The sequence below is a fragment of the Phoca vitulina genome, unplaced genomic scaffold (genome assembly GCF_004348235.1).
Source record: "Phoca vitulina isolate PV1807 unplaced genomic scaffold, GSC_HSeal_1.0 scaffold15, whole genome shotgun sequence".
NCBI classification, from domain to species: Eukaryota; Metazoa; Chordata; class Mammalia; order Carnivora; family Phocidae; genus Phoca; species Phoca vitulina.
In genome coordinates, this window is record NW_022589718.1 from 13,543,650 (window position 1) to 13,568,287 (window position 24,638).

A 24,638-nucleotide genomic window follows, 5' to 3' on the forward strand; every position below is an offset into this window, starting at 1 on the left:
TGCATTGTACCTTTTTCTGTGGCATTAAATACCATCTTCATTTTGATAACATCAACCAAGTTTACCTTAACTTTGAAATACAGACTTACACATCCAAGTGTCTGTTTGACATGTCTATCTGGATGCTTAATAGTCACTGCGAACTTAACATGTTGAGAACAGAATTTTCTATTATCTTTCTTACAATCTTGATTGGTCCCACTCCAAGCCCCCACTGCTCAGCTTCCTCTTGTTCCGCTCTTCCCCTAAATTACTTTGCTTCAGTTGTATTGGACTTGTTTGCCTCTCCCAACCCCTTAATTTTGTTTTATTCACTACTGTATCCCCAGTGCCTAGAACAGTGCCTGGCAGGTACTGTTAGGTACTGGTGGATGCTCGATATGTAAAGTTATTGGCTGAATCGATGAATGATTGTTCCTCAAAACACATGGCAACGGCTTGTGCACCCACTGTTCCCCAAGCTGTGGAGGATCTTCCCCGGACTGTTGTATGGCTGGTTCTTTCTCATTCAGGTCTCAAACTTCAAAATCACTTCCTCAGCAAGGAAATGCCTCCCTGAAGTTGCCTCCCAGTCTCTATTTGTAACACCGTGTTTTATTTTCATCAATGCATTTATCACTGCCTATTATCTTTGCTTACTAATTATTTAATGTTGTTTTTCCTATCCGGCTTTAGTGTAAGGTCCACGAGTACCGGGAATTTGTCTGTATCTTCCATGCCTAAAGCAGCGCCTGACACGTATTAGGCATTCAACCTGCATTTGTTGAATGAATGAATGAATGAATGAATGAGAGAAACCCAGGGCCGTCAGGCCTCAAAGGTAATGCTCGTGCACTCTTAGAACTGTTTTCTCTGACTGGTTAAGTAGTAGTTTCTTCTCCTGATATTTTGTAAGTTCTTACTGCCTCCACGTACAAGGAAATATAAAGGCTCTGAACTTCTGAAACCAGACGACATATTCCCTTGCTACCTTTCACCCAAATCTTCTTAGCAAACAATAGTGGAACACGAATCATGTACCAGGCTCTATGTTAGGTGCTGAAGACAGAAAGTTTTATAATGCACACTTTCCTCAGAAAGGTTACGGAGGTTTCGGAAATACATAACCCAAGTACATTTCTTAGATTTTACGTTGGTTTCAATCTCTCTAACCCTTGTCCCTTCGCTTTCTGAGCCGCAGACCAAACGCAACAGGGTTGCGTCATTTCGCTCCCAGCCCCAGCACCCTGCGCCCCGCTCATGGATCCGCCCCCAGCGGAAGCGTCCTGCCCTTGGCCACGCCCCCAGGCGCTCTAGGCCCCAGGGGCGGGGCCTGCAGTGTCCACTCGTGTTCTCCCGCGCGACGCAGTGACAATGACGTAACACTCGCGCACGGACCTTCGCTGCGGCGCTGCGGGCGGACATCCCTGCGCCGCGGCCTGAGCTCCTGGCGTTGCGGTGCGGCCGCGCGCGGACAGATTTCCGCAAGAGGATTCCGGCCTGGCAGCCGCCTGGCAACCGCCCGCTCACCCAGAGCCATGGCCGCAGCCGGTGGGCCGGAAGCTGCTGGACGCTGCCCCCTTCTCAGCCTCCTTTTGCTTCTGCTGATCGCGGGCCCTGCCCTCGGCTGGGAAGACCCTGGTGAGTGCTGTCGTCACCCGTCCCTTTCTGTCGCGTACAGCTAGCGCTCAGAGGCCCAGCGGGCGACATTTCCGTTCGCCTCCGCTTGGGCCTTTCAGCGCTGATTTCTCATTTCCATCTTCTTCCCTCTTCACCTGCGTCCTGCCTGTTCCTTTTGCTCTTCTCAGACGTCCTACGGGACAAGTGGGGACTGTTGGGAAGTCGGCGGGGCGGGACGACTCTGTATTCTTACGGTCCCCTTTCTCCCTTCCCTGGACTCCCAGAATTTGTCTACCTTCTCCTTTCTCGGACTACAATCCTCATCCCTAAGAATAACTGGAAAGCTCGGCTCTCACCTGCTCCTCTTGCTTTGTTGTCATGACTGTCTGAAGTCATCTTCCCTGCCTGTTGTCATGGCTGCCTGTTGCTATAGCTGACAGTTGCCACAGCACCGGCAGTCTGTGAGTCACACTTAGTGGGCAGCGATGTAAACCTTGTAGGTAGGTTAGCAGAGTCGTAGACTGTACTACTTACATGAGCAGAACCCATGCTTCTTATTCTGACCACTACAGTGAAGTTCATCTCGTTACGTCAGCTTTTCTTCTTTTTCACCGCACACTAGAATTTAAAAAACATTTTATTGTTATTTTTTTGTGTGCGATGATACATGATAAGTGATTTCTGGAGAAGAGATTTTTTTTTATTACTATGTTATTAGAATATTCTGAAGAATTTTTATGGGATAAATAATATTCCGTGTAATTAATATGTGTATATATACACAAACATACAGGTTTCCATTTAATGATGCATGTTGTTAAATTGGAGTGATGTAAGAAATGACTTTTATTTATTTATTTATTTTTAATTTTTTTTTTTTAAGATTTTATTTATTTGACAGAGACACAGTGAGAGAGGGAACACAAGCAGGGGGAGAGGGAGAGAGAGAGGGAGAAGCAGGCTTCCCACAGAGCAGGGAGCCTGATACGGGGCTCGATCCCAGGACCCTGGGATCATGACCTGAGCCGAAGGCAGACGCTTAACGACTGAGCCACCCAGGCGCCCCAAGAAATGACTTTTAAATAGTTAGAACATTTTTTGTTTGGAGAATGAAGATGTTAAAGCATGAAAGGTATCAACATTGCATTTGTGACTTGGGTGATAGGAAATGCCCATGTTTCTTAAGCAAGAGATTTACTTCTGTAATATCCTATTTTATTCCTAAACGCTGAAATGAGAGAGAAGGTGCTGTTTGCAAATACTTGGCTTTGAGTAACTGATTTGATGTGGATGTTTTATTAGTAATAAAAGACAGGTTGGCTTTAAATGTCCATTTATTTATGTATTCCTAGAAAGTTGTATATAAAGAGGACATTTTGATCAGAATTATAATTTAAAAACAGGACTGAAACAGTTGAACCATCAATTCTCTTTTTTTTTTTTTTTTTTGAAGACTTATTTATTTGAGAGAGAGAGTGTGCGTGTGTGCTGGGGTGAACGCATGTGCAGGGGGAGGAGCGAAGGGAGAGAGAGGGAGAGAATCTCAAGCTGACTCCGGCTGAGCGGCGAGCCCAGCCTGAGGCTTTATCCCACCACCATGAGATCATGACCTGAGCTGAAATCAAGAGTCCTATGCTTAACCAACTGAGCTACCCAGGTGCCCCGAACCCTCAATTCTTAATAAAAAAAAAAAAAAAAAAGGAAGTTTACAGATGAAGAGTCAGGGAAATTAAAAAAAGGAACCAAATTTAAATGAATGGTGAACCACTTCTTGGTAGCTCTTAGTCTATCTAATGTATAAACTATTGTTCTGGAACAAAAAGCACCAAAATATTTTGTAGAGTAAACACAATCGATTTTTATAAATTCTACTTTACCTTAAATTTACTTTGAGGAACTGTTCTATAAAAGTTTTATTGGGTCAAGTTTTATCAAGCCTTGTAATAAAACAATAATCACTCCCTAGTTTTTTTTTTACTTTGGATGCACTTTGTCTTTAGCTAACATAGAGTGATAACTTGTCTGGAAAAAAATTGTACCAGTTCTAAAGAGATTACCGGACTTTTCAAAATTCTTTATGGAATTATTTTATATTTAAGTCACTTTTCTGGGTGTTGGCAATATAGCAGTGAACAAAAGTGAGCATTTTGCCCCCAGAGAGTTCACATCTATTGAGGAGAAATAAACAATACACAAATTGGTAAGTAGCATGTCATATCATGAAAAGTGGTATGGGCAATGATAACGCAGGGGAAGGAAGACAGGGTGTGCAGGTAGAAGTGGAACTTTCAAAATATACATTGGTCAGGGAAGAAGTCACTGTTAAGGTGACATTTGATCAGAAACCTGAGGGTCGAGGAGGGATAACCATGACTTGCATTTTAAAGGCTCATTCTGTCCTCTCTGTGGAGAACAGACTGTAGGAGGTCCGGGGAAGCAGGGAGGCCAGTGAAGAGGCTGCTGGTACAGTGAGTTCCAAGAGTAGGGATGGTGTGGCCAGCGGAGAAGCAGTGGAGTTGGTGAGAGTGATTGGATTCTCACCTGTTTAGAAGGTGGAGCTGACATGCTATTCTGATGGATTAGATGTAGGGGTGAGAGGAGAGGACAAAGGTGATCCAAGGTTTTTGGCCTGAGTGACTAGAAGTGTGGAGTGACCATTACCTGAGAGATGTGGAAGATTGTGAGAGAAGCATGTTTGGTTTTGTTCATCTTAAGTTTGAGACCTGTAAATGGATTTCCATTTGTGAGTCTGGACTTATGGGAGCTCCCTGTGATCCTTGACTGATACAACTAGTGGTGGATGGGTATGAGCACTTTGTTCTTAGACCTCGTCTCACTTTGGGCTGCAATAACAAAATACCATGTTTTGTTTTGTTTTTTTTTTTAAAGATTTTATTTATTTGAGAGAGAGAGAATGAGAGAGAGAGCCTGAGAGGGGGGAGGGTCGGAGGGAGAAGCAGACTCCCTGCTGAGCAGGGAGCCTGATGCAGGACTCAATCCTGGGACTCCAGGATCATGACCTGAGCCCAAGGCAGTCGCCTAACCAGCTGAGTCACCCAGGTGCCCACAAAATACCATGATTGGTTGGCTTAAACAACAAGCATTTATTTCTCATATTCTGGAGGCTGGGAAGTCCAAGATCAGGGTGCTAGCATGTTTGTTGTCAGGTGAGGACCCTCTTCCTCATTTGCAGATGATTGTCTTGTTATGTCCTCACATGGCAGAGAAAGAGAAGGCTCTGGTCTTTTCCTCTTCTTATAAAGGTCTAATGCTATCATAGGGGCTTCATCCTCAAGCCCTCATCTAAAACTAATCACTTCCCAAAGTCCTTGCCTCCAGATATACTGACATTGGGATTAGGGCTTCAACATAGGAATTTTTAAGGCCACAAAACAGCGACCTTTAGGAGATCTAGGGAAGAAAAGTGCTGTAGGGTTATGTTAATGAAACCCAGTGTGTATATAGCTCCTTCAACATTCTCAGTAATATATATTGTACTTGATCATTTATTATGTGTCAAGTACTCTGCAGGACAGTTCTAGTAAATCATACCTAAACCTCACAACCTATTTTAAGGTTGATAAATCAAAGCTTCATGACCAGTTTTAAAGTTGATATTATCTTCTTAATTTTACAAGTGAGGAAACTTCTATGCAGATAAATTAAGTGACTTGGCCAAAGTCATATAGCAAGTTGGTGATGGGAATTTAGTTCAGTGTTCTTTGCATTATCTCAACCCTGCTACAATAATTTCAAGTTATTATTATTCCTGTTACTTAGTTTAATAATACCTTATGACTTTAAACCTTTCAATATTTTCATTGTTACAGTTTTTTATGTATGAGGTGGTCGTTTGGGGTTAATATACCATATTTTATTTTAATATAGTTTTTGGAAATTTTAGGTCTTCAGCCCATGTGGAATTAAGTTTTTATATTGCTGTGGATTTTCTTCTAGCTGCATAGTCAATTATGTTGGTGTCATGTATTAAAGAAGGCACTCTTTTTTTTTTCTAAATTAAAAAGTCCACTTTATCTTTTCTTTTTTAAGTTTTTTATTTATTTATTTTTTAAAAATATTTTTATTTATTTATTTGACAGAGAGAGACACAGCGAGAGAGGGAACACAAGCAGGGGGATTGGGAGAGGGAGAAGCAGGCTTCCCACCGAGCAGGGAGCCCGATGCGGGGCTCAATCCCAGGACCCCGGGATCGTGACCTGAGCTGAAGGCAGACTCTTAACGACTGAGCCACCCAGGCGCCCCTTACGTTTTTTTTTTTTTTACTTATTTGAGAGATAGTGCGGGTGTGCACACAAGCACAAGCAGGGGAAGGGGCAGAGGAAGAGGGAGAGAGAGAGAATCTCAGGCTGACTCCAGCTGAGCGTGGAGCCCCACTCGGGAGCCCAGCGAGGGGCTTGATCCCACCACCCAGAGATCATGACCTAAGCTAAAATTAAGAGTCAGATACTCATCTGATTGAGCCACCCAGGTGCCCCAAAAAGTCCACTTTATCTTCTATTGGATTCCTACATATATCTGGATTTATTCTGGGCTTTCTTTTGTTTCATAGTTCCCTTGCCTATTTTTTTTTAATTAAAAAAGATTAAATTCAAGTTAGTTAACATATAGTATATTATTAGTTTCAGGGGTAGAATTTAGTGATTCAAGAGTTGCATATAACATCCAGTGCTCGTTACATCAAGTGACCTCCTTAATGCCCATCACCCAATTACTCCATCCCCTCCCCCTTTGCCTATTTCTGTTCTAATTCCATACTATCTTCATTATAGTTATTTTATGGTAAGTTTTATTGTCTGGTAAAGCAATTCTTTTTCAAAAAATTTTTGGCTATTTATAGACATTAGTTTTTCCACAGGACCTTTAACATAATTTCTTCCTGGTTCCAAAAATCCCAATTTGGTTCCTGGTGGGAAGTGCATTACATTTATTTAGATCTTATTATATACGTATTTTTAAAATATAGATCACATATTGATCCTAAGTTTATTTCCAGATATTTTATGTATGTTTTTATGTTTTATGTAGTTTGGCACTAATTTGAGATAGGCTTCCTATTTTCATTTTTAATTGGATACAGGTATAGAAAAAACTGTTGACCTTTGGTAATTGATAAAATATCTAGCTGTTTTATCAAATTCTCTTATTATGCCATGGTTGTCTTTTGGGAAGTTCTCTTGGATTTTGTAGGTCCAGAAACTCTGAATAAAATGTTATTTCTTCTGTTGGTACCACATGTGACAGATACTGCTGGAGGATTACTCAGAAGCCGTCGTCTACCTTCTTCTCCTTGTCTACCTCCATGTAGATACTGGGAAAGCCAAATACTCATTTTACTAGAATTACTGGATCCTAAGTCATTCTAGTCAGTCTACCAGAGGAATTCTGGGAAAGATATTTTAAATTTTGGTGGAAAGTTATCAATCTTTACATATTCCTGTTTTCTTTCAACTCTGTATTTAGGGTTGAAATATGTCAATGTAATTTTAGGCATCATGACAGGCCATCATTAAATCCTTCAATATGCCCCCCTTCCTTTTTTAAAAAGGAACTTTTACCCACAAGGTAAAAATAACATTACCCCTGACAAAATTAATCTTAATTTCTTAATATCAACTAATTATCCATTCCATATTCAGATATCACAATTATGCCTGAAATGTCTAAACTAGTTGGTTCAAAACCCGACCAAATCCAGGTCTGTGCATCCCATCTGATTGTATTCTCCCTTAAGTCTTCTTAAATGTAGAACAAAGAGTCCTTTATTTATGCTACTGCTTTGCTGAAGGGTTTGGGCCTGTTGTCCTTTAGAGTATCCTACCTTCTGGATTCTGTTTTCTCATGGTGTTTTAGCTTGCTTTTTTTCTTCCCTGTTTTTCTCGTAGACTGGATGTTAAGTCCAAAGGTTTGATAAAATTCATGTTAAATACTTTTGGGGATTACATCATAGTAGATGTAGATTTGTTCTACCATTATTGATGTTAAGATTAACTAGTAGATTAAAAGTGGCTTTATAACCCTTGTGAAGTTACATTTTTCCAGAAAGCACTCTGTGTAATGTTAGTTGGCACCATACCAATATCCAGTCTCTTAATGATTTTAAAACCAGTAAATCCTTGTCTGCATCGGTTTCTTTGGGCATTATGAAATGATGATTTTTTTCTAATTCTGTCATTTCTTCTGCATTTATTAGCTGTCATTCTTCAGTAAAGTTGAGATTTCCATTATCACCTGAGGCTATTTCAGATTACAGTTCCTGGTGGAAAGTCAGAATATAAATTTAATTTTTAATCTTTAATTACCAATTTTCGGAGTAAGGAGGTAGGTAGCAACTTTTAGTGACAAATGAGTTTTTGGCATTCTCTTTGAGTATCATTATAGACTCTGATTCATAGATTGAACATAATTTGATCAATTACAGTCTTTATCTTGCTGGTCAGTCTTTTTCTTTTGGTATCTTAAGAATTCTCCATACCAGGATTATAAACATTCTGTTGTGCTTTCTTCTAGTATTTTTTATTTGTTGTATGTTTTATGGTAAGTTTTTAGCCATCATGGATTAATTTTTGTACATGGTGTATGATGATCAATTTTTCTAATCCTCTGCCAATATTACACTGTTTATACTACTATAGGTTTAATAATATATTTTGATATATGTAGTCCACATTTACTTTCTTTGTTGTTACTGGTTTTCAGCTGTCTTTCCATTACTGATTTTATATATTATTATACGTTTGATGTTATATTTCTAGTTTTATTGCATTCTGGTGAGTGTGGCTGATAAATCTCAGCTTAGTCACATTTATTAAGTTCTTTTTTTGGTAAATAAGTATAAATATGATCTGTATCTGCTGATATGAGGGAATGTCTATGATGTATAATTAAGTAGAAAAACCATGTGAAGAATAATGTGGACTGTATATTCAGTTTTTATAACCACAGATTAACAAAACCCAAAACAACTCCTGTATCTGTGTCTGGGTAAGCAAGAAAAAGGTACTTACCAGGTCGTTAATTTGGGTTATTACAGAAATGTGAAATTGGAGGAACAGTGGGTTTCACTATTTAAAAAAATCATGAAATATATCATAAACATACATGAATAGTTTAAAGAAGAATAAAACGATGGGGTGACATGAGTGTCCTCAGCTGATCCCAGGTAGCAGGACATGGGGGGAAGAGGAGGAACTTCCATCAGCTCAAGGTCAAGACAGACCAAATACAGATAAAAACCAAAGCCAGGGTCACCTGGACATTCTGTCCTTAGGTTTAAAAAAGGTAAGGTAAGGTAACAGCAGGGAATTTTGCTGGTAGCCCTTTTGAGCAGTACGCTTGCAGTGTGGACTTGTTACCCTCTGCCTGACCCATGGTTATCATCCTGCTATCTTCACTTACCATTCTCTTTGGGATTAACTTTGTCCCTCTGTATGCCACTACTCTTTCTTTAGGCCTCTGGTTTTTATGTTTTTCTCTTGTGAATATCCTTCTTTATCTTACTGAGAATTGATACCTGGGAGGTAAATATTTTGAAACCTTTCAGATGTCTGAAAAATCTACTCTCTTGCTTGAGTGACAATATAGAATTCTACATCCACTTACTTTTGAAAGTATTTTCTATGACAAGAGTTTTATTAGGATGACTCTGTTTGACAATATATTTACTACCTGTTCATCTGTGTTCTTGTTTTAGACAGAATATTGTTGCGGGATGTAAAAGCTCTTACCCTCTACCATGACCGCTATACCACCTCTCGTAGGCTGGATCCGATCCCACAATTGAAATGTGTTGGAGGCACAGCTGGTTGTGATTCTTATACCCCAAAAGTCATACAATGTCAGAACAAAGGTTGGGATGGTTATGATGTACAGGTAATATTCATTATGTTGATGACAGTCTAACTGGAATTTTTATTCAATAAAGTGTTTATTGGGATATTATTCAGTATTTTTGGAAAGACATATAGAAAATCTCAAGTTAAATATATAAATATAAATCAGTTATTCATTTTCTGGAAGAACATCCTCCAAAAGAAATGAGCTGATTTTAAAGCCTGGAAATAGGGGTGCTGGGTGGCTCAGTTGGTTAAGCATCTGCCTTCAGCTCAGATCATGATCCCAGGGTCCTGGGATCGAGCCCCACATTGGGCTCCCTGCTCAGTGGGGGGCCTGCTTCTACCTCTCCCTCTGCCTCTCCTGCTGCCTATGCTCTCCTGCTCTCTCTGTCAAATAAATAAATAAAATCTTTAAAAATAAATAAATAAAAATAAGGCCTGGAAATATTCACTGTTATTTTCTTCTAACACATTAGTAAAATTTCAAAACTTTATATACTTGAGGGTAGGGGTAGAGGTTCTCTTCTCGTTGTCATTTTACTGTCACTCCTCAAAGAATACCAACCTGCGCTTGAGAAATAATGTTAACGTGATCAGGAATCATAGGCTGTTAGGAAATGTAAAATGGTGCAGCTGCTTTGGAAAACTGCCTGGCTGTTCCTCAAAAGGTTAAACATAGAGTTACTATATGCCCCAGTCATTCCACTACTAGGTCTATACCCAGGAGAATTAAAAATATATGTCCACACAAAAATTTGTACATAAATGTTTGTAGCAGCATTATTCATAATAGCCAAAAAGTAGAAACATCCTAAATGTCTATTATTGATGAATGAATAAACAAAATGTGGTATATCCATACAATGGAATATTATTTCGCTATAAAAAAGAATGAAGAACAGATACATGCTACAACATGTGTGAAAACATTATGCTAAGTCAAAGAAGTCAGTCACATGTTGTATGAAATGTTCAGGATAGGGAAATCCATAAAGGCAGATTGGTAGTTGCCCAGGGCTGGGAGATTTGGGAGGAAGTGAATGACTGCTAATGGATATGAGATTTCTTTTTGGGGTGATGAAAATATGCTAAAATTGATTGTGGTGATGGTTGCACAACTGTGAATATACTAAAAACCATCAAAATGGGTGAATGTATGGTCAGTGAATCATATTTCAATAAAGCTGTTATAAAAAATAAAATAACATATCTGAAATTTGGGAGAGGAAGATAATTTGGCCAAAAACTTACAGAAACGCAGAAGAACAAATCAGATCTATTTTAGCTTGTGTCTCTTTAAATGCTGTTAAAGAAGCATATTACCTATTTTGCTCAAAATATAGTTATGAAATTTAAACTCAGACTTTTTAAAAAAAGATTTTATTTTATTTATTTGGGAGAGCAAGAGCGAGAGAGCATGTGTAGGTGGGGGGAGTGGACTTTTTTTTTAAGGTGGAAATTTTTGAGGCTAGCGTGAATTCTTTTTGCATTTTTCTAAATATCTTCAAAAAATTTTTTAAGAGATGGGGCGCCTGGCTGGCTCAGTCAGTGGAATATGTGATTCTTGATCTTGGGGTTGTGAGTTCAGGCCCCATGCTGGGTGTAGAGATTACTTTAAAAATTTTTTTAAGAGAATTACTTAGAGGATTGGACCCTTGGAAAGTCAGTCCATAGTATTATAAAATTTGTGCAGAAAGTTTTTCTCAGAAGGTTATACTATCTCTGATGCTATATGTAGTTACCAGATACTCCTGTATGATGCTGATGTTTGAGCCTTAGCTTAAAAAAAAACCAACTCTATTTTTATTATTTATTTTTAAAAGATTTATTTATTTTAGAGAGAGAAAGAGTGAGCACATGCTGTCATGGGGGATGGGTGGTTGGGCAGAGGGAGCGGGAGAGACTCTTAGGCGGACTCTGTGCCGAGTGTGGAGCCTGTGGCGGGGCTCCATCTCACCACCCCGACATCACGACCTGAGCCGGAACCGAGAGTCGGTCGCTTAACTGACTCTGCCACCTCGGTGCCCCCCAAAACCTCTTATTTTTAAAACATCTTGAACAAGAGTGGCAAAAAGTTGACATTTACAAATTTTGCTTAACATTTACAATTGTGGAATATTTAATATGTACAAAAGATTTGCTTACATGTGTATGTAAGGAATAAGGAATAGTAATAAAACAGACACTCAGGTACCTAGTACCTAGCTTTGAAGTCCCTGGGTTACCTTCCCCCAACACAGAAGTACTCATTGTTGTGAATTTTATCATTCCCTGACTTCATTTTGCAGTTTTATGACTGCCCAGATAGTACATATTAGATGAAAAACAATTTTTGATTCTAATAGCGTATTTCTATTTTTCTTCACAGTGGGAATGTAAGACCGATTTAGATATTGCGTATAAATTTGGAAAAACTGTGGTAAGCTGTGAAGGCTATGAATCCTCTGAAGACCAGTATATACTAAGAGGTTCCTGTGGCTTGGAGTATAACTTAGATTATACAGAACTTGGCCTGAAGAAATTGAGAGAGTCTGGAAAAAACCATGGCTTTAACTCTTTCTCTGATTATTATAATAAGCTGTACTCCCCAGATTCTAGTGGCATCAGTGGATTGATTACCATCGTAGTACTACTTGCTATTGCTTTTGGAGTTTATAAATTGTTCCTTAGTGATGGTCAAGATTCTCCTCCACCATATTCTGAGTATCCTCCAAATTCCCATCGTTATCAGAGATTCACCAACTCAGCAGGACCCCCTCCTGCAGGCTTTAAGTCTGAATTCACAGGTATGTTTCCCTAATGGCAATAAGTAGGGTAGATGCCAGGTAGTGAATCTTGTGCTGGTTTCTGAAATAGAATGTGGTCAGATTGGGAAACCAAAGCAGATTTGTCTTCTCATCTTATATTTTACTTTTTCAACTTCTTTACCTCTTATTCTATGTAAGGGTAATTGTGATTATTATTTGAAGGTGGCATGATTAAATTATAAATCACCTTAATCAGAAAAACTTGATCAGATTTGGTAATAAGCATTTACCTTGAACTCTCATACCATACACAAAAATTTATTCATTAAATATTATAGATCTCAGCATAAAAGGTAAAACAGGTTTCCAGAAAACATAGGAAGATATTTGTCATGATCATGCGGTAGGTAAAAATTACTTAGACTATAAAAAGTTCCAGCCATAAAGAACGGATGGATAAATTTGACTTTATTTAAATTAAGAATGTTTAGCCATCAAAAGACCACATTAACAGAGTGGAAAGGCAAGCCACAGACTGGGAGAAAATATTTGTAAAACGTTATTTCCAACACAGGGTATGTATCTAGAATATATATGTATGTGCTGCCCAAGCGAGCCCTAGAATATATAAAGAACTCTCCCACAAATCTGAGGGAAGACACACAACCCAGTTTTTAAAATGGACAGAGACTTGAACAGCCTTTTATAATAGAAGATATCCAGATGTCCAGTAACAGTATGAAAAGGTGCCTAGCATCATTAGTTTTCAGGAAAATGCAAATTAAAACCACACTGAGTTCATTATTAACCACTATATAACCACCATAACGGCTACCATTAAAAAGGGAGAGTACCAGGTAAGGGTAAGGATGTAGTCAACTGCAACTTGACGGTAGGAGTTACAGTAGAAAACACTTTGAAAACTGGCACCGCCTCCCCTATGACCCAGCAGTTCCGTTCCTCAATACATACCTACGAGAAGTGCATGCATTTGTACACAAAAAGACACGCACAGAGCATTTTTACAGTTTTATTCATAACAGGAAAAAACTGGAAATAGAATGTACGTAAACATAAGAATGGGACAAATTGTGATTTTTTTCACACAATGGAATACTATAGATCAGTTTAAAAAAACAAACCCAAAAACTGATACAATGCAATAATGGGGGTTGACTCTCATAGACACAATGATGTGCCGGACACGGAAGAGTACCTAGTGTGTGATTATGTTTATACAAAGTTCAGGAATGGGTAAAACTAAAGTATAGTGAGAGAAGTCAGGGTAATGCTTATCTCTGGTGTGGGTGGGTGTCTATTGGGAATTGTCATGAGGGAGCCTTCCGGGGTGCTAGAAATGTTTTATTGATGTGCGTAGTGGTTACATGCACGAGTACATATGTACAAATTTATTATGTTGTTTCACGTGAGATTAGCACACTTTCCTTTATGTGTGCTATACATCAATTAAAAAAAAACAACTTCCTCTGAGCTGAAGATACTTTTTTGGTCTCTTAAAGATCTGACTTCCCAGTTGATACAAATATTTGGCTGCTGCCTCCACTTGGATTCCTCCATTAGACACTCAAATACAGCTATCACCTGAAGCTCTTACAGATGTTCATAATACAACAGAAGGAACTCCCGGGGGGGGGGTCATCTTCCAGTAGCTGATCCTGAGCAGGGCAGATGTGACTTTACAGGAGGACATTAACCCCCCTTCTAAAATATATCTCTTTTTTCATGTCCGTGGGAAAGCTGCTCCTTAGTTATAAATCAGTATTTTATGAATACACTTTTTTAAAAAAGATTTATTTATTTCAGAGAGAGAGAGAGAGTGTGTGGTGGGGGTGGAGGAACAGAGGGAGAGGGAGAGAGAGCTTGAAGCAGACTCCCTGCTGAGCGGGGAGCCTGACGTGGGGCTCGATGCCACAACCCTGAGATCATGACCTGGGCCAAAATCAAGAGTGGGACGCTCAGCCGACTGAGCCACCCAGGCGCCCCCCCTGCCCCCTGCTTTTTTTAGTATACACTTTTTGAATACAACTTGTTTATGAGTCGAGGGTTGAGTATTAGTAATAAATAGGACAAATGAAGTAATTGAAATGCCATATTATTTTTGGTTTGGTGGGCTGTTTTAAGTGAGGATACATAATAAATCATTTTTATTTCTAGGACCACACGGTGCAGCTTCTGGTTTCGGCAGTGCTTTCACAGGACAACAGGGATATGACAATTCAGGACCAGGGTTCTGGACTGGCTTGGGAACTGGAGGAATATTAGGATATTTGTTTGGCAGTAACAGGTAGGCTTTGCACTGATCTCCCTTGCCCTTTAATTCCACATTTCTTTAGAGGCTTCTTTGTTTGCTTTGCAGTTTTATTGGATGTGGTGTTGTTAGGAAAATAAATTATGGTGACATTACCCTATTAAATCAGATTCTCTGCTATATGGGCTTTCATCAATATTGTATATGTTGTTTTCTTTCATTGTGTTTCTTCTTCCAGTGTCATCCTTATAGAGATCATGAGATAGGAAAAAGACTCTTTACTTAACATCTGAGAAAATGAGAAGACAGGAAAGAACATGGCATTTGAGGAACAGTTAGCAGTCTGGTTTCGTAGGAGAGTGATAGAGAAGCAAGGCTGAAAAGGGCTTAGAGCCAGATTTTGGGATGTCTTCTTATTATTGGTAGTTTAATTTTAGATTTTATCTGAGTATGAGTTCTGGAAGAAAGAGTCTCTTCTTCCTGTCACTCTGCCCCCCATGGCAGTGACTATACAATATCAGAAATACAAAACAGTATTTATTTCATGTTATACCAGATCACTGAGGAAAAACACTTGATAAAGGTATTTTTTTTCTGAGAGCATAGGGATAGGAGCATATTTAAAAGTCATAAGAAAAATGCCTGTTATGCTTTTGTGTCTTTAATAGAGCAGCAACACCCTTTTCAGACTCATGGTACTACCCGTCTCCTTCATACTCTAGCACATGGAATAGTCGTGCTTACTCACCCCTTCGTGGAGCCTCAGGTAGCTATTCGGCATATTCAAGCTCAGAGACGAGAACCAGAACAGCATCAGGTAAGAGTGAAAGCATAGAAGTTCCTATTACGTAGCAGTGAAGTACAGAAATAGGTTTGGAACTTAAGAAGATAGTTATTAACTATATATTAGCAATCATAATTTTATTTGGCATACCCATCAGAAATATTAATAGCATAATTAACTCAGATTAAAATATAGTTCAGATTCATTCTTTTCTCAACATTCTTTAAAAATCAAACAGGGATTTGGTTTAGACTCACTTCTACCACTAACCAGGGTTTTACCTTAAACCTTCCTAAACATTGGTTTCACCATACGTTTAATTCTGTGACCTCTAGGCTTCTTTTAAGCTTATTTAAAATGGAATTTTCTAGGTAGAAGTTTGAACTTTTAAAATTCAGTAAGACTCAGTAAATAACTCAGTAAATCCATACTTTAAATAATTATCAAAAATATGGTGGTTATATTTATTGCTATTGTTAAGAGGAAATTTTGTAAAAAGCAAAGATATAATATAAAAAATTAAAAAGCTATTTGTTTTAAAACATCCAGCTAATTAGCAGAGGATGGGAGGACATGGATAATGAAGTAGTATAGATTGCTGTGGATTGGATTCGTCATCTTCAGCAGGGGGAAGTTATGGAACAGAGGTTAATTCTTGATATTGACAGAAGACTTGTTTAAATATGTTTTGAAAAAAAAATAAATATGTTTTGAAGTGTAAGAGTGAATTTCTCATAGTACTGGTGTGAATATAAATTGACATGATCACTTTGCAAGATTGGCATTACCGACTAAAATTAAGCACAAACATCCTCAAGACCCAGCAATTTCACTCTCAAGATATATAGCAACAGAAATGCATATACTTGTACACTGAAAGATAAGTATGAGAACGTTCATGGCATCTTTATTCCTAATAGCCTCCAACTGGAAAAAACCATATATCCAGCAGTAGTAAACGAGATGAATAAATTGAGTTATGGCCATACAGTGGAATGCTGTGCAACAGAGAGAGAGAATAAACAGCTGTATGCAATAATGTGGGTAGATCTACCAAGTATAAAAAGAAAAGAAAGAAGCCAGACACAAAGGAATATATACAAATACGATTACAACATTCATATTTTATAAATATGCATGTTTAAAAACAAGCAAAGCTAACCTGTGGTGTTAGATGTAAGGAGGTGGTTACTTTTTGGGAGGAAGAGGGGAGGTAGTGATTGGGAGGATATATAAAAATATAGCTACGTAGGACATAACACAACAGGAAAACTCATTCTCAGTGGAAACAAAAATTGTAAAAAACCCCATAAATATCAACTAGAAATCTTTGGGACTTAAATGAAGAAAATCATTAAACGTTACCGAATAACCTAAAGGAAAACCTGATGGGAACACTTGTCATCTTGTAAACTATTAGTGCATTTTCGTGTGTGTGTGTGTGTGTGTGTGTGTGTGTGGAGGGGGAGGTTGACTGAGTAACATTTACCATTGAAAGCCTGAAACTTGCTCCTACAGTAGTTTGGTTGCCGCTGGAGTTGCGACCGGTAGCAGGGCATGGCTGGCTCCATTGGCCTCTCTGCTTTTTGGCTCAGTCTTTGAGTATTGCCCGTACCACGTTGGCCCCACCATAGAACACGTGTTCTTTGGTTTCCTGACTACAAGTGATTCCTAAGCAGCATGTCTGCGTCTAGTCAACTTGATGCCTGGGTGACGGGGAGGGCTGTTGCGGGTGGCCAAGCACTGTCTTCCTCCTTCCCTCGTGTCTCTTTATTCATTTGTTAACAATAAACGTGTTCCTGTTGTAGTTTTATAAGCAATGCCAGTGCATCTTTAAAAGCCAATATAAATTTTACTCTTCTCATTTTAGGATATGGTGGTACCAGAAGACGATAAGACACTAAAAAGTTGAAGTCAAACACTGGATGCAAAATTTCTGATTTTAAAGTACTGGTGTGAATTAAAAAAAAAAAAAAAAGTGCTACCTGCTAACAACTGGGGAATATGTAAAAGCTGTGTGGTTTTTTTGGTCCTGTATTGCTTTTTGTGCTCTATTACTTGAGACTAACAGTTGATATATGAGAAAATGCTTCTGTAGAGAATTGTATGTTAGTGTAATGTGCAGTTGTGTTTTACAGTTTCTGAAAGTGATGATTACTGTGAAAAGCTGAAAATGCGTTAATTTCTAAAACCTATGACGTCATTAAGAATGAAGGCTTTATGACCATTAGACACTGGGTACAGAAAATGTCAATCTTACGTGGTTTTAGTTGATGAGTCATTACCTTATAAAAATGATAATAATCTATTTGGCATTTACTGTGTTGTGTTTACTGTTCTTCAAACATTTAAACCAAGCTTTGGACTACCAATTATACTTATCTGTATGTTCTGATCACTTTTGAGCTCATGAGCTTTGAATCCTTCAGTGGCAGTGGGGTTCAATTAAGTGAGAATGACCTTTTTTGGGAAAAGGTAGAAAATATCTAGAAAGTTGTTGCGAATGATTTCTGTGCTGACAAAGATGGCTTGAAACCTCCATATTCATTTCTTAAGTAAGGTTTAAATGCTTCAGCAAAGGTGTTTTACTAGCAAAAGCATGCAGTTCTCTGTGGGATCTCCAGTGTTGTTGTAGCAATCTGTTTCAGTCTTACGTTAAAATGACAGGAAAAATAAAAACAAGGGGTTTCATTCTTATTCTTTCTACCAGCTTTGACACAAATTGGTGTTACTTTTTTGACCCTTTTTCCCAAAGGAAAAGGGGTGCATGCAGAAGCTCTGTCTCCCTAATTTCCCATGGTAGTTGCCTTAGCTACCAGTCTCTTGGTAATTGTTTTCAAAAAACTAATTCAGAAATGGTGTGGAAGGAAGCCTCTGCTAAAAAATGGCTTTTAAAAAAAAATAATGAAATCTCCAAGCCTCCCAACTCTCAAAGATTGCACCATCTGTCTTAGTTAAGCTCTGCAACCCGAGAGTCTCATTTTTACCTTTTAGGAATCATTTAAAAACAAACCTTTGTTTATTCTTTAAAATGTGGTTTAGGGACTAGTTGAAGGAATATTGTGAACACAGCTCCCCTTTTCTCTCATCAGTAAAACTTGGTAGAAAATTTATGTCACAGAGGAAAGAGTTTTTCTTTAATATGTTGCACTAAATCCTTACCCCATTTCTCCTTAGTAAAAGGAGATGGAATAAAAGAAAATCCAGTTTATTGCCTTTTCCCCCATCTACTTAGTGTTTTGGGTTTTAATTTACTTTTTGCTATAGGAGTTGATAATCTTGAACTGAGTATGTTTTACTTGGAGAGCAAAGTAAAAAAAAAAATTGTTTATTTAAAACTGCTGTAGATCGTGCCAGTGATAGTGATCTGCATATAAAATTTGCTGTTCTTTTTTTAGTGAAGTGATTTTTTTTTTTTTTAAATTGAAGTATAGTTGCCACACAATGTTAACATTAGTTTCAGGTCCGATTTCTGTTTTTGAATGCATTATTTCAGGTCATTGGAATTTTAAGAAAATAATGAGTGAATATAGAGTTGACTAAACTGGTGGCTTTAGATTACTCTCAGGAGCACTAGGGGTGTTCTTTGAGGCTCTTTGAAAGACTGCCTGGAGGGAAGGAAGGGAAAGAAACTGGCGCATAAGGCTCAAGATCCTCTGCCCCCAACCTCCACTAGGGTGCTCCTCCTCTATTGTTGTATGTTTACATTTCCTTGTTATTTGTGGAAAAGATTCTGAGGTATCATCTTCAAAATCTAAGACTCAGAAGGACAGTACAACTGGGTCTTATTAGTGGGGTGATGGCCCCCAAAAGGGGATGGCACCAGGGGAAATTAGGTCCTGAAGTTGGGAGGTTCATGGACCTGGCTGGGTGGGCATGAAAAGGAGAAAGGAGAGGTGAGAGGGGCCTTTATAGTTTTACTCACATGAGGGTTCAGCAGAACTTCAGATGTTAGGATGGGATTGCTGGTAATTTAACCAGTTAGGTGTGTTTTTGTAGTTTCATGAATGCTTCTCTCTGAAGCTCCTTGATCTCTTGGATTCTGACCCCTGTCCTCCAAGACTGGCTCAAGTTTATCTACTGTTTTTCCATAACACATTGTACACACTTTTACTGTTGTACTTAGTACATTCCGCTGTAATTATTTCTTAAGTGTAGATCTTTCTTACGACTCTGAGCTCTTTAGAGAAGGAGGCCAAATATTACTTCTTCCTGCCCCTTGCAGCTAGGGCATGGTCATGTGACTGAATTCTGCCAATATTTCTGTCAGATGTTCCCTCCAGGTCTATGGAGACCATGGCACAAGGACCTCAGGACAGTTAAGAGATTATCCCCAGCAGTGAGAGAGTAGTCAGAGACTAGCTGGGGTATTGGTGAGTGTCTGGTGGTACTTCCTGGGGAGACATATTAACAGGATGATTGCTGTGGTATGTGTTGGCTGGTTCTGGGTTTTCTGGATTATTTTTTCTAATCTGATTAAATTAAAAGACACTGATGACTGTTGGCCAGTGGTAAAGAGGATGCTGGTAGTCCATGGTGTGTCGTGGCAGTGGAGATAGACAAAGTACCACATTTTGATAACATGAAAAGCAAGATTCTGGGTGACCATGCATATGATAACTTAGAACATTTTATATTTTTATTTAAATTTTATTTAACATACAGTGCAATATTGGTTTCTGGAGTAGAATTCAGTGATTCATCATTTACAACATCCAGTGCTCATCACAACAAATGCCCTCTTTAATACCCATCACCCATGTAGCCCATCCCACCACCCTCCATCAACCCTCAGTTTGTTCTCTATCTTTAGGTCGCTTATGGCTGGTTTCTCTCTTTCCTTCCCTCCCCCACCCCCCTTCCTGTATGTTCATCTGTTTTCTTTCTTAAATTCCACATAAAACTGAGATCACATGATATTTGTCTTTCTCTGATTGACTTATTTCACTTAGCATAGTATACTTTAGTTCCATCTACGTTGTTGCCAATGGCAAGATTTCATTTTTTTTTTTTTTAAAGATTTTATTTATTTGACAGAAAGAGACACAGCGAGAGAGGGAACACAAGCAGGGGGAGTGGGAGAGGGAGAAGCAGGCTTCCTGCTGAGCAGGGAGCCCAATGTGGGGCTCGATCCCAGGACCCCGGGATCATGACCTGAGCCGAAGGCAGACGCTTAACGACTGAGCCACCCAGGTGCCCCAAGATTTCATTTTTTGATGGCTGAGTAATATTCCATTGTATATATATACACACCACATTTAAAAAAATTATTTATTTTAGAGAGAGAGAAAGCATGAGCAGGGGGAGAGGGATAAGCAGACTCCCCGCTGAGCACAGAACCCAATGTGGGGCTCAATCCCATGACCCTGAGATCACGACCTGAGCCAAAATCAAGTCAGATGATTAACTGACTGAGCCACCCAGGTGCCCCCAATATACCACATCTTCTTTATCCGTTCATCGGTCAATGGACATTTGGGCTCTTTTTCCATAGTTTGGTTATTGTTGATAATGCTGCTATAAACATCTGGGTGCATGTACCCCTTCGAATCTGACCTTATTACATTTTAGTCAAATGAGTGTAATGGTTGCTCCTGAGATGGACAAAGTAGAAAAAAGAAAAGGATGAGTTCAGTGCTTCAAATTCCCAGCTGAAGCTTCACATTAATGACCTGAAAGCCTTTTAAATTTTCTCTGAAAGAAACCCTTAACCTCCTTAGCCACAGGACTGAGACTTCTGAAAACCAAACCTAGTCTTATCCCATAAGTGGCTGAATTACAACACAAATGAATTTCCAACCTCAAGCAGTGTCTACTGTTAAAGTGGGGGCATTGAGTGGGAAAGAATGGGAACCTAAAAAGTGGAATGGGGACATGTGGGAAGATCCCAATAAAGTTCGGGCCATCAAATCCCTAAGTTCTGCTGAGTCTTTCTTGCCAGTAGAAGTAGCCCTTCCACCCCTGAGAATGTTAATCCGACTTTGCCTGAAACACCTGTTATGATCTCTCTTGAGGTGTTCCTTGCAAGGCATTACTGATTCTCCTCACCACCCTACTTTGCTTCTTCAACTGTACATAGACTCATGTCCCCGCAGGTACCAAAGTGTGAAGTACAAAGTTTAACCCATGAGGTGCATTGCATACCAAAAGAACGGCATAATTCTTCAAATCTATACAGATAGAAATCTGGGGACTATGTGGGAATGGATCTTAAGGGTGTAAGATAATTGTGGAAAAATAGGAAGTTGAGTCAGGCCAAATTTATTGATATGGGCCCACTAAGCAAATTCTGGATTCAGTATCTTAGCTCCAGGGATTTGAAAGGGCTCTAACAGTTTGGTTAGTTGGCTGACCATGGACTCAAAGGTGGCCCACACTAAAGTCAGAATGCCACAACTGCCTTGGAGGGTATATCGTAGAGGAAGGGATCCAAAAGCTTAACGGGATTGGAATGTTGGGGTGGATTTATCATGTCAGACCTACTCACCCACTCTGGGAGAGTCCAGAGGAAGGCACCTTTCAGAATTTAACTTCCAGAAATAAATTTGGGTGTGGGGCTCCAGCATCCTTGAGCTCAGTGGTTGCTCTTTGTAGGTCAGAAAATACAGTGGGGACTGCTTCCATCAAACTGGGATCCCTAAATGAAGTGAGGTTAATGTGATCCCGGGGTAGCAGGGGCTAAGTGGTGACACTTGGTTGCCAAAGACAACATGGCCTGGTTACAGTAATAAACAGAGTAACAGAGTTATCTAACTCACAGAGATTTAGGGCATTGGTGTGGTTTTTGGTGTACCTAGAGAAGAAATAGGTGGGCAGTCTACCAAATTCTTGCTTGATCTGTGTAAGTGGAAGAGTTCTAGGCTGAGTGAACAGAAGCCTAACTCTACCACACTGCCAAAATTTATATTGTTAATCTTTTCCCCAACCTTCCGCCAAAGGACCTATGGCTACTTACTAGGGAGACTGTGCACCGTGGAAAGGGAAATAATCAGATATTTTGGGGATTACTGGACACTGTCTCTGAGTTGACACTAATTCGAGGAGGTCCAAAATGCTACTGTGGTCACCCACCAGAGCAGGTAATTAATGGAGTTTTAGCTTAGATCTCTCAGTGAGTCCACTGGGTCCCCAAGTGTATCCTGTGACCATTTACCCAACTCTGGAATACACAGTAGCTACCAGAATCTCCACATCGATTCCCTGACCTGGAGAGTGAGGAATGTTATTGTAAGAAAGACCCAAATGGAAGTTAATAGAACTGCCTCTACCTCCAAAATGGAAAACCAAAGGTGTGCAATATGGACACTGGATTAAAGGGCCCGAGAGGGTTTGTGGGGACCCTAGTGGGAAGGAAAAACATCTAAGTGAGAAATGATAGTGGCTAGGAATAGAGTGGGAATGGGGAGATGAAATGGAGGGACACAGAAAGCTAGAAAAATGCATTTAACATGTGTTATGAGTGGAATTGTGTTTCCCCAAATTTCATAGGTTGAAACCCTAACCCCCAGTACCTCAGAACGTGACCTTAATTGGAAATAGTGTTGTTGCAGATGTAGTTAGTTAAATTAAAATGAGGTTCTACTGGATTAGGTGAGCCCCTAATCTAATATGACCATGTCATCATAAAAAGGAGAAATGTGGACACAGAATCGTGCACCCAGGGAGACTCCAGTGAAGACTGGAGTCGTGCTGCCATAGGCCAAGGAACACCAGAGATTGCCACCAAAGCACCAGAAGCGAGGAGGGAAGCCAAAGAATCACTCTTCCTCACACTTGTGGAGGCGGCTCGGCCCTGCCAACCCCTTGATCTCAGGCCCGTAGCCTTGAGAACTGTGAAACAAATTCCTATTGTTCAAGAAAAAAAAAAAAAAAAAAACAAAAAACAAAGAAATATGGCACTTCTGGAGGACTGCAGAGATGAGTGCCACCATCAAGGACTTGAAGGATGCGGGTCTGGTGATTCCTACCACATTCCCATTCAACGTGCATATTTGGCCTGTGCAGAAAACAGATGGCTCTTGGAGAATAATAGTGAATTTCCATACTTATCATTAGGTGGTGACGCCATTGCAACCACTGCTCCAGATGTGGTTCCATTCCCTGAGTACATTACTGCATTTCCTGGTACCTGATGCGCAGCACTGGATCCCACAAATACTTCTCCTTCATACCTTGATAGTGACCACCGGAAGCAGTTTGCAAAGCCAGCCATACACTTGCGCCGTCCTACCTCAGAGGTATATCAACGCTCCAGCCCCATGTCATAGTTTAGTCTGCAGGATCCCTGATCACTTTTCCCTTCCGTAAGATATCACATTAGTCCATGATGATGATGATGTTACGCTGATTGGACCTGGTAAATAAGAAGTAGAGACTATTCTAGATGTTTTAGTAAGAGGTGTGTGTCAGAGGGTGGGAAATAAATCTGACAGTGAAGTTTCTGGGGGTCCACTGGTGTGGAAAGCTGCCGGTTGGTCTCCTTCATTTGATTGTTGGCTCTATGAGGGCAGGAATTTTTTTGGGAGGGTTTTTTTTTTTTCCTATTTTGTTACAGCTATATCTCCAGCAACAGAGGAGTCCACTCACCAAAATTCATCTGGCTACAGTCACTGCTGAAAAAATGGCTTGATGAAGGCTACTTCTTTTAATATTTTTTAATATGTAGAGATCAAAGTTTGCTTAAGAGGAAGTAATTTTCTTGGAGACCAAGGTGACTATTCGAAAAGAATGTAGCCGTATTTTTCACCCCTCTCTTTTGGAGTTCCTCATGGATCATACCTCCTGGATGATTAGAGATAGCTCTTACTGAGGTAGAGAAGAATGACTTTAGACTAGGGATTCTGGCTTATTACGAAATTCTAGATGGTCTTGGGGGGAAATCGGGTTCTGAATTAACTTGTGGCTATGCCTGGAACTAGAATTGCCCCAGATCTTACTTACACCAGGGCACAATGAGTGTGCTTTGGAAAAACGGCTGAAGGTGCAGGTCTAAACGAGAGCTGTAACCTGGGAAATCTACGAGTAGGGCGCCACTGTGGCCTCCACAGGAATAGGGACTGAAAAGAGCAGTGGAAAAGAATACATTAGACTGGGTGGTTTTCAGAATGTGGCACCAATGACGGTAAAATCTGGTCGGCTGGTGGATGGATCAGATTCTCCAGATTGCTCTCCAGAAGGCATCTGAGAAATATGTTCAGCCACTCTGGGCAATGTCCTTGGGATTCTTGAATGAGCAGTGGGGGAGGAAGTGAGGTCCCTCAAAAGGTATTATGCCTCCTGCTAATCTAAAATATTGGAGGGACTCCTGGCTGGCTCAGTAGAGCACGTGACTCTTGATCTTGGAGTCATGAGTTTGAGTCCCACATCGGGCATAGAGATTACTTTAA

At 39.7% G+C, this 24,638-nt stretch overlaps 1 protein-coding gene across 1 annotated transcript; it reads left to right on the forward strand.

Annotated features, from left to right (window-relative positions):
* The first annotated feature begins 1,334 nt into the window (after positions 1-1,334).
* On the forward strand, positions 1,335-19,318 carry SARAF (store-operated calcium entry associated regulatory factor). Its single transcript, XM_032413476.1, has 6 exons — positions 1,335-1,620; positions 9,311-9,489; positions 11,821-12,238; positions 14,375-14,504; positions 15,137-15,285; positions 17,123-19,318. The coding sequence occupies exons 1-6, from the start codon at positions 1,518-1,520 to the stop codon at positions 17,146-17,148; spliced, it is 1,005 nt and encodes a 334-aa protein (XP_032269367.1). The 5' UTR covers positions 1,335-1,517; the 3' UTR covers positions 17,149-19,318.
* Positions 19,319-24,638: the final 5,320 nt, after the last annotated feature.

Bases quoted from the DNA above. Each gene is read 5' to 3' on its own strand.
- SARAF (XM_032413476.1), top strand. From the start codon at position 1,518: ATGGCCGCAGCCGGTGGGCCGGAAGCTGCTGGACGCTGCCCCCTTCTC. The intron at 1,621-9,310 runs GTGAGTGCTGTC...TTCTTGTTTTAG, and splicing joins CCTCGGCTGGGAAGACCCTG to ACAGAATATTGTTGCGGGAT. The intron at 9,490-11,820 runs GTAATATTCATT...TTTTCTTCACAG, and splicing joins GGGATGGTTATGATGTACAG to TGGGAATGTAAGACCGATTT.